The following is a 10,134-nucleotide window of genomic DNA, read 5'->3' on the forward strand; positions in this document are numbered from 1 at the left end:
AGGGCATTCAACTGTACAAATCATACACAAAGATGTATCTGTAGTATCCCATGTTTTTTGCAATTATCATTCATTACTTACTTTAGGAATGGGGTTTTTTTTTTCGTATTTTAAAATCGTGCACTTCAGTGGTAAATGGTGGTGTGTGTTTTTTTTTATTTACTGCATTATCAACCACTCTATTTTTAAGCACATTAACACAGAAGGTTTACTTGATCTGTCTTAGTTGTAATTTGTGCGAGGATCAAACGTGCATCTGATTCTTTAAATCGATATTTGCAGTACAAAGTAAAAAGCATCAAAATCACTGATGCACTGATAAACATGGGGTACAGTGAAGTTCCACAGCAGTCATGTTTCTTGAGTATAGAAGAAGTAAGCGATAGTTAGAGAGGAAGCAAAAAAGTTAAAAGCCACAAAATGCCCTCGATTAATGGACACAAACCTTGTAAGACAATGGAATTATGCAAGTTTTTATAGGTGATCCCAAGGCCTGTCAGCACAGCAGGGTAGCAGCATGTCTTCTGGACATGAACTCGTAATAAATACTGTAGGATTGCTAAAATACTGTAGGATCTTAAATGGTCAGCAGAAGTCAACAATTGGTCAACAAACATAAAATGAACCTATTCCCCCAGGTTCACTGGATGCTGAATATAGATTTGCACGGTGAATAAGGCAGCGCAGTCAAGTGACCTTTCATTAGGACAAGAGCATATCAGAAAATGAGAGAAACTAAATTACTACGTTCCATTAGCACTCACGAGGACGCCTGCAGTTTAAGGGATCACGAGAATGAAGTGCAGCAACTAAATTATACTGTTATTGACGGCGAATCGCTGTGAATAAGTCTGTCTCTCCCTGGCTGACTGTCACACCTCACTTCTCTCTCTGATGGCTGAGATTAAGTCACAAATTAAATCTCTGCTGTGTCATATGAAATGCATCAGACTTGTTTCAGAGCATTATTTTACTTGTGACAGCAGAAATGAGTCATAAATCAAGCAACTGTTGCAAAAACTCAAGGAGAACCAACACACATTATTTTAATGATAGTAATAGCTTCCCCTTTGAGGCTCTGTCAGGATCTGGTGGACAACTCTGCCAAGTCAAACATGGAAAGCTACCTGCTGTGACGACCCCTTGTGACAAGAGGGCAGCTGAAAGTAGCTTTTTACTAATAACTTATACATACTTTAGAAATACTGATAAGTTATATAACTGTTACTTTCACACAATTTAGCATCATGGCTACCCAATTTATAAAGCTAATTAACTTGACAACCAAACTATGTTAAGTAAATGAGTTGCAAGCCCATGTGTGTGTCGGTCTGGGTTAAAGTCCACTGATGCATGTCTCATGACATCCCATGCATGCACAGAGGTACTGTAGCATCTCATGATCTGTGCTGAACTTTGACCAAATGGATGGGTGGGAAATGATAGAAAGGCTCTGAAGTGTGTGCACGCGTGTGTGTGTGCGTGTGTTACAACCCCCGCTCTCATTAATGCTTAGACATCACTATCACCGCGACAGACCCCTTTCACTATCAGTGTTTGGGTTCAAAGGAAGAGGCAACGATCGAGAGGATTAGACAGGGTGATGTGACAAAAATAGATTCTGTTTAAAGAAAGGTTAAAAATTACATTTGGACGCTGCTATTTTAGGTTACACCATATTGGGAAATTGATAAATCAGAGTATCAGTCTTGAAATTTGCTACAATGCAGAATTACATTAAGAATAATAGTTTCAATACAACAAAACATATCAAGAGTGGACCAACATAAAGAAAGCTACTCTTTCTTTATGTTTTAATTTCCTCATATTTTGACATTGAATGTTTTTTCACTTGTATTCAGTCCTTGTACCTGACCTTTTTTTATAGATAAATAATAATACATTTTATTTTCAGGCTCCTTTTGAGGCACTCAGTGACATCTTAAAAGCAATTAAATATCAAAATCACAACATGCATAAAATAAGAGATGTAAAACATCATCGAATGAAATAGTCAACAATATAAAAATCAAAAAGAGTAGCAGGTAAAGATTTAAAGGATTAGATTGTTAAGCCACTTAACAATGACTGTCAGGGACCAAGCAGTAAAGCATAAAGTACACAGGTGTTTAATTCAAAAAAGGGGCTTTATTGACCCAAACATATGAAAAGCCATTTAACAAAGACAAAACTTAAACAGGCAGAACAATAAAAGAGGTCAACTCAATAGACTAAACTCAAGATAATAACTAACAAAACCTCAAACAAACATAAGATAAACTGGGGGAACTTAAATACTGGTTTAGCTAAACCAAATGGCACACACAGGGGAAAACAAAATGGCTGTCATATAACCAACTAATACGAAACAATTAAACAAACATGAAACACCCCCCAGGCAAGGAAGCATGTGGTTGTATCCAATTAGGCTGTCAGTGATACTTCAGCTCTCCCAGCCCTTTGCCAGACAGGAGAAGCCAAACCCCAGGTAACATGTGCGGCATGCCATCACAATGACCTATGAATTTTTTACACCACTCTGAATTTAAGCATAGGTATTATTAATCTCTTGATCTCTTCCACAGCATGTCTTTGGTCTTGTCTTCCTTTCCTCACGTCCAACCGGTTACAGGAGATGGGCGCCCCTCCTTGAGTCTGGCTCTGCCGGAGGTTTCTTCCTGTTAAAAGGGAGTTTTTCCTTCCCACTGTCGCCAAGTGTTTGCTCATAGGGGATCATCTGATTTTGGGGCTTTTCTCTCTATTATTGTAGAGTGTTTGCCTTACAATATAAACCACCTTGAGGCAACTGTTGTTGTGATTTAATAATAATGGATTGCATTTATATAGCGCTTTTCGGGACCCTCAAAGCACTTTACAATTCCACTGTTCATTCACTCTCACAGTCACACACTGGTGGAGGTAAGCTACAGTTGTAGCAGACTGACAGAGGCGAGGCTGCCATATCGCGCAATTGGTCCCTCTGGCCAGGGAGATGAAGTGTCTTGCCCAAGGACACAACGACCAAAACAGATCGAACCGGCAACCTTCCGGTTACAAGATGAGCTTCCCAAGCCCCTGAACCACGGTCGCCCCAAATTTGGATCTATAAAAATACAATTAAATTGAATGAATCAGTGTTGTGTCTAAACATAATAAACAAAGAACCAGTAGCGGGCCTAAAACACTATCTAAAGTAGAGGGACTGTATTTTAAAGTCATGCACAAATTTTATATACACAATATTAAAAGTACATTGTTGTTCAAAAGTCTTGAGCCAAGCCTCATTTCTTCATGTTTTATGAGGAAAATGGGAAATACGTGCAGCAATCAAAAATGTGCAAGCATACCTGAAAATAGAGTATATGAGGCAAAAACAGAGTTCTGACAATTAAAACAACATTTGGTGTGACCACAGGTTTTCCTGTCATTTTTCATGTCAAGCTTTTGGCAAATACCTTGAAATTGTATTTTTGCACCTTGTTGGTGTACAAATGTATATTTATTTCTATTTCATGTCAGTGGAATTGGGTTACATTTGGCTTTTTCATAGATTCAACTAAAGAAAAAGAAACATCTAGAGATACCGTTTGAAATTGGATCTTTGGTTAGCTTTCTTTTAAGTGTAGACACAACACTGGTCCATCCCTTGAGCTATGTACCTTTGTATGGTTGAAAGATTCATAGGTCAGTAGTAAGTGGCTTCATAAACAAATACATTCCTCTGAAGATGGTCAGCTACAAGGAATAGATTGAGAAAGAGCGATAAAAAAAAAACAGCCAGTCTAAAGAAAACCTTTTAAAGTCATAAAGCCTGAAAAATTATTGCTCAAGACCACTTAAAATGTGCAAGAAAATCTGACTCCTTTAAGCAAACTATAAAGAAATGGGGGGTGGCTCAGCAATTTTGCATCATACTGGTATTTATATGCTCACTTAGGTTTTCCAAAGCACTAACTTGAGAATGAATATAGGGAAGTAGGGAAAACAACTTTTTCTTTATAAAAGTAGAAGGAGCAGCACAAATTTTAGATACTTAACAATAAAAGTAGTCTACCTCAGAATTATTTTTTGCAGGTGTCAAATGGCTATTTTTAGGTGTTGTTTCTGGAGCAAATGTTGAATTTCTTTGGTTGCGCCACATCTTCATCCCGTTTCCACAGGTTGGTTTAGCTTTCAAGATTCAGCTACAAAACTGAACAAGCCATTTTGACTGTTACTCATATATTTTATCATGACACGCAAGCCTAGAGTCCATAAATCAAATTTACCCATGTTTTTCCAAGGCCCCCCTCAAAACCCCTGTGGAACCTTTAAAATTTCCGTGGAACGAAATTTTGGAATAACAGCGCCACCACCGGTGGACCAGGGAACAATCTGAGAGGGTTAACTAAATGCTGCCACCTAACGGTTTTATTCTGACATAGTTTAATACAGATGTTTCCAGGACGAGATTAATAACTGTTCCGTCATTGAAATCAAACAAGTAATGATAGTTTAAAAGGAAAACGAAAGGAAAACGAAACTGAAACACTTTAATAAAAAGTACATTCAGAACTTGTATTGTTGGAACTGTAGAGCATTTAGCCTGGTTTTCTAATCGATAAAACGGTGTGTGCCATAACAAAATGCTCGGAATATATATCCCTTTCGTTTTAAGTTTCTTTGTGCTGCTGAGTAACTTTGAGTTAATAAACAAAAGACATTATATACACTATCTTTATCATCAAAATTTTCAGCAGTCCCACTTTTACTTACTCACTCTGACAACATATTCCATCTATCCCTATTTTGATACTATGTCCCCGAACATGTATGTAAACATGTAGCACTAAAACATTGCTAATGACGATGAAGGCACCATTGTGTCACGTGACTAATCCACAGCTGAGGGATACCGAAGTAGGCTTGCCCGTTGCTAGTCAGTTAGCCTCGTTAGCTGACTCCAGTGATCCTGGCAGCCGTGTATTTTCCGCACTAAAAAAAAGAGAAAATTACCCCAGTGATTTGCACTACCAGCCATGGAGAGGATGCAACGCACACGATCGTCTTCTGTATCCCCTTCTATCGTCAGCTTCTGTTTAGACGTCAATGTCATAGTTTGTAGCTAGAGCTGTCCAGTTAGCTCAGCTAGCTTGTGTCTGGCCAACGCAGGGCCAAGGCCAGCCGAGAAAAGGCAGGCCGTCGGGTGAGTATATTTACGGTACAGCCTGTTTGTGTTTTTGACCACAGCGATGGGACTTTCTATACAAGTATCATATCCCAGCTTGTTCGCTGGCCTCTGGTTATGTTCTGTACACGTACGTTGCTTTATTAAATAAATTAGCTTTCGTCGGCGCTGTATGTTAGCGTTACTGTATCGGGGATATGGACATGTACGGCATAATTAATGTCAGCTGGGAAATTTTAAGCAACTCAGTCATGTACCAGAAATAGAGTCGGATTTTGATCTAGCCTTTGATGTGTAACGTGTCGATAACAATACTAAGTCATCACGGTAACATCAGGAAGCTTGCTTTGTGCACCTTTAAATACACGAGTATATTGGCACACTGTCTTTTGTGATTTGTCTTTAGTCTTTTTTTAAGGCAGCTACATAAGATTGCGTTGTTGACTATATCACATTGCACGACTATTGCAGGGACAGGTATGGGTAACACACGGCCACCCTGATCCCACTCCTAGTGTCCTTAAGGTCTATCTAAAATGTATATCTACACCGCAGTGTGCTTCCCTCAGAGTTTGTTGAAGCCAGTTACTAGTTATTAAGAGACATCATTTTTTGGAGTAAAATATTCAAACGTTTTTTCAGGGCTGCAACTCACATCAGAACCTAATATGTCACGTGTGGCACTTTTTGAAAACCATATGACATTTGTTATGTGTAAGTTGAAGCTGGGTTAATATTACAATGTAATTCGTTTGACGAGAAAAAACAAAAAATCCATAAACATCTGAAAATTTAACAATATTAACAAGTTTAAAAACTACCAAAATGTATATAGAGAGAAATAAAAAATTTGAAAAGTCATAAATATGTAAACAATTTTCTGTTTAAATGTGTTCATAGGGTGGTGGTTTGTGGTATGCTGTGTTATTGTACATGAGAAAAAGTGACAGGTTAAAGTATTACAGTATTTCTGATTATTCTGTATTTTAACATTGCATTTTTTATTACACTATTATAACATGTTTTTGTATGTATGAAGTCTTAATACTAAAAAGAAAAACCAAGGAAATACTTTTTAGAATCATTTTTGTTATCAATAATTGATGGGATAATATCACTAGAATTCATAGGCCTGCTTTGAATCAGAATAGCTGTAAAGCTTTGCAGGCCACTTTGAATGAATGATGAATTGAATTAAAAGTAGCCAACCTTGGTCATAAATAAAGTATACAGCAGCCTAATAGCTTTAAATATAGTACAAGCTTTTATGTTATTCCTTTATTTTTTAAAAAGGTTTTTATGTAATTTTGGCTAAAGTCCAGCTGCAGATCAAGAATACCAGTGAGCAGTGTTGGCAGTGAAAGCTGACATTTATGTGCATTTATATGTGCATGTATTCATGCTAACCATCACTATTCCTATTCGGGAAAATTAAGAGCATAAAGTAATAATCCAAGTCAACCATACTTTGTGTCTTCATCTTTTCCAGCATCCACTAGGCGGTAGCTTTGTAGGTGGAGGAGAAGAAGTGGAGTTGGACATCACCTTTTGGATCAGAGCTCCTTTCAAATTCGCCTCCGCCTTCATCTGCGTCGCTGTCACCTTCAGCTGACTATGTCTTCGTCAGGCTGCTGTCACCTACCCGGCTCCCTTTGTGATTATTCTGGCACTGCCGAATCCGATGCCTCCAAGGATTCCGAGGAGACTGACTCCACCGCGCAGGCCCAGTACATTGCCAAGGTTACGGCTAAAGATGGCCGCCCACTCTCCACCGTGGTCAAAGCGGTGAGCTCACAGAGGTAAGGGAGGGAGAAACACGCATGGTAGCCAAATAAATGTAGCGTAATTAAACTGTGTATATGTTATTGTTACTTTTCTGTCTTCAATGCTCTGCTGTCTCTCGCGCAGCGACGTGGGTATGTGTCGGATTTGTCACGAGGGAGCTGGAGGAGAGACGCTGCTCTCGCCCTGTGACTGTACTGGTACTCTGGGTAAAGTGCATAAAAGCTGCTTGGAGAAGTGGCTGTCATCCTCCAACACCAGCTACTGTGAACTTTGTCACACTGAGTTCACTATTGAACGGCGACCACAGCCACTCACTCAGGTTAGAAAAGTTTTACTGTGTGAATTCATTTCTCTACTTTATGGTTTTTTTATAAAAAGCGGTTAGTGTGTGGGTTTATTCTGGGCGCTCCGGTTGCCTCCCACTGTCCACAAACGCTTGTTAGGTTAATTGGTGATTCTGAATTGACTGTATGGCTCAGTGCGAGCATGAATGGCTGTTTGTTTCTTTGTATGAGACCTGTGATTGACTGGGTGTATCCCACCTCTTCCCTAATGTCAGGTGGGATAGGCTCCAACCTCGGTTCAGTAAGAGGCTAACGAGATGGACGGCCATGAGCTTTGTCTAAAGCAAGGAGATTATTTCTTCTTTTGCCTTGTACTGATATTTTCAGCTTTGTAAGCATTTGGAAGATTTCATTTATGCCATTAAGTATCTGTGCCAGCAAGTAACATGTTTAGCAAGTGGGATCATTTGCGTGTACTGAGGATTGTTTTGCTTGACCTTGTGTGAATAGTGTTCGGTTAGAATACTCTTTTTATGGCTTTATTAATTACTTCATGCAGGCAGCTCACTCCTCTTTAAAGCTCATTCTTGTTTTTATAATCTAAGACACATCAGTTAATCATTTAATGTGCTCGATTCAGGCGTATCATCGACCTCCCCATTTTGGTCTTTTGCAGTGGCTGAAGGACCCGGGCCCTCGCAGTGAGAAGCGCACTTTGCTCTGCGACATGGCCTGTTTCCTTCTTATCACACCCCTGGCAGCTATCTCCGGCTGGCTGTGTCTGAGGGGCGCACAGGACCACCTGCAGCTGAAGAGCAGACTCGAAGCTGTTGGCCTTATTGCCCTCACCATCGCCCTCTTCACTATCTACATCCTTTGGACACTGGTAACCAATTGCAGAATGTTTTTTTTTGGGGGGGGGGGTAGATCCAAGTGTTTATAAGGTAGTTTAGAAATCAAAGCCCCTTTTTTAATAGTTTCGATATTTAAAGCTTTGATTTTCAGTTATGATACCAAGACAAGCACACGTCCAGGTAATTGTTCTTACCTTGATTATTGTAGACATTACAGTATCGTTTCTGGGTACAGCTTCAGTCAGTTGTGGAGACATGTGAAGGCATGTGGAGTATATTGTGGCCTGGAGCAGTTTATTTGAGTGTTGGAACAGAAACAGAACGCCTGCACATACATGCATAGCTGACTGCGAATACTGACAATAAGTTGGCTTTATTCTACACCTTTCGTTAGCTGGAGTTTTTAACAGGGTCTAGAACTGGGCTTTGGTAAACTAAATGGCTTTTTTTTTTTTTTGAAGTGTTTTCCTTTTATCGTTATTGAAAATGTAAACTGACTGTGAAAGCTCGGCCTTTCTACTCAGGTTTCAGTTCCCTGTCGTGCAGTAGTTGCTGTGCAGCATCTGTACTACTCTCTCAGATAGCTTTGTGCTAATTTTATTGATATCTGTCTTTCTGTCCTTTGTTACCTCTTGTCTCGCCCCCTCCCTTTTTCTTTTCATTCACTCTCAGGTGTCATTTCGGTATCACTGTCAGTTGTACTCGGAGTGGAGGAGGACCAATCAGAAAGTGCGCCTGCTAATGCCCGACATGAAAGGGGCACACACTACCCAACGCTCGGTGCCAACCAAGTCGACCAAGAAAATGACTGACGAGACCATCGTATGAGTGCTGAGCAGGGGCAAGTGGAATATTTAAAATAGAGCCCGCTGAAGCACTCTCTAAAAACAAAATTAATCATATTAATGAACTTTTGCACTTCATATGGACCATTCTGAGGGAAGAACTGCTTTTTTTCCTCCCCCTTCTGTTTTCTTTATTAAAGCACTTGATGTAAACTACTATGGTATTGGCTAGCCACAAAAGTGGTTTTGAACTTTTTGAACTCATTCAGGAGTCGTTGTTGATGAAAACGAACAGTGCCAGGATGCGAATGCCTGGACACATGGAAAATGGACTAATCAGCCGGACTTTAAGTCATTGTCACAAACTTATGAAATACTAAGACACAAGCTAATGTAGCAGAATATAACTGATTCAGCATGCTACTACAGTATAATATGAAACATATTCACTACCTATAATTCCCCCAAGCCCCTTCACCACGTATTTAGCTGTTTTGGAACAATGGGCAAGCAATAGCCCGGCGGAGGATAATAATCTAAAAAAAAACAAAAAACATTTTTTGACAAACTCTGTGAATAATCTTTTCTTTTGTTCTGCTTTTAACAAGTAGGGAGTGACATTTGTTCATACCACTGTCCTTGTCTATAATCTGAACCCTTCTTCATTTTTCCAGGAAAATCTTTTTTCTTTGTTCTTTTTTTCCATTGCTGTCTGAAGAGTGGAAACCAAATCACCTTCCTGTTGATGCAGGTCTCGTGTATTAATCACACTTGTCACGGGGGCCAGTGAGCATTGTAGTATATGGGATAACACTAACTCCAGCTGGTGGATGGCAGTGCAGTAACGTACAGGACACGAGTGTTGAAGGTGTGGAATCATGTTTACATTTTAATCGGATTATGTTTCTTCTACTGTCATAAAAGTGCATTAGCAAACAGCCCTGCTCCACTTGTAAATGCACCATTCATCAATTGAGCTGCCTAGCAACGACCAGTAGTAATGTCTTACATCACAAGTGATGCAATTTTAAAAAGAGCAGAATATAGCTTTGGGAAACGTGACATTAATGGATTAAAAACACAGGTGTACCAGAGCAGACTGGTGCTTCGTAAAGGTCCACAAAGGCAAGCGTGTTCTGAGATGTCAGTCGATATATGCAGCATTTGTTAGACAAAGTATTTTGTGTTATTGTAGTCTTCCTGCTGCAGTCCCCTGGAAAATTGGGTTATTGTGCAATAAAACATGAGGGACTCCTGGA

At 39.6% G+C, this 10,134-nt stretch overlaps 1 protein-coding gene across 1 annotated transcript; it reads left to right on the plus strand.

Moving 5' to 3' along the window:
* Nucleotides 1-4,881: 4,881 nt before the first annotated feature.
* Nucleotides 4,882-10,134, plus strand: LOC101464550 (E3 ubiquitin-protein ligase MARCHF2). Its single transcript, XM_004542423.4, has 5 exons — nucleotides 4,882-5,185; nucleotides 6,657-6,966; nucleotides 7,076-7,271; nucleotides 7,913-8,122; nucleotides 8,763-10,134. The coding sequence occupies exons 2-5, from the start codon at nucleotides 6,782-6,784 to the stop codon at nucleotides 8,916-8,918; spliced, it is 747 nt and encodes a 248-aa protein (XP_004542480.1). The 5' UTR covers nucleotides 4,882-5,185; nucleotides 6,657-6,781; the 3' UTR covers nucleotides 8,919-10,134.

This window comes from Maylandia zebra, linkage group LG18 (genome assembly GCF_041146795.1).
Source record: "Maylandia zebra isolate NMK-2024a linkage group LG18, Mzebra_GT3a, whole genome shotgun sequence".
Lineage (NCBI taxonomy): Eukaryota > Metazoa > Chordata > Actinopteri > Cichliformes > Cichlidae > Maylandia > Maylandia zebra.

Bases quoted from the DNA above. Each gene is read 5' to 3' on its own strand.
- LOC101464550 (XM_004542423.4), top strand. From the start codon at position 6,782: ATGTCTTCGTCAGGCTGCTGTCACCTACCCGGCTCCCTTTGTGATTAT. The intron at 7,272-7,912 runs GTTAGAAAAGTT...GGTCTTTTGCAG, and splicing joins GACCACAGCCACTCACTCAG to TGGCTGAAGGACCCGGGCCC. The intron at 8,123-8,762 runs GTAACCAATTGC...ATTCACTCTCAG, and splicing joins TCTACATCCTTTGGACACTG to GTGTCATTTCGGTATCACTG.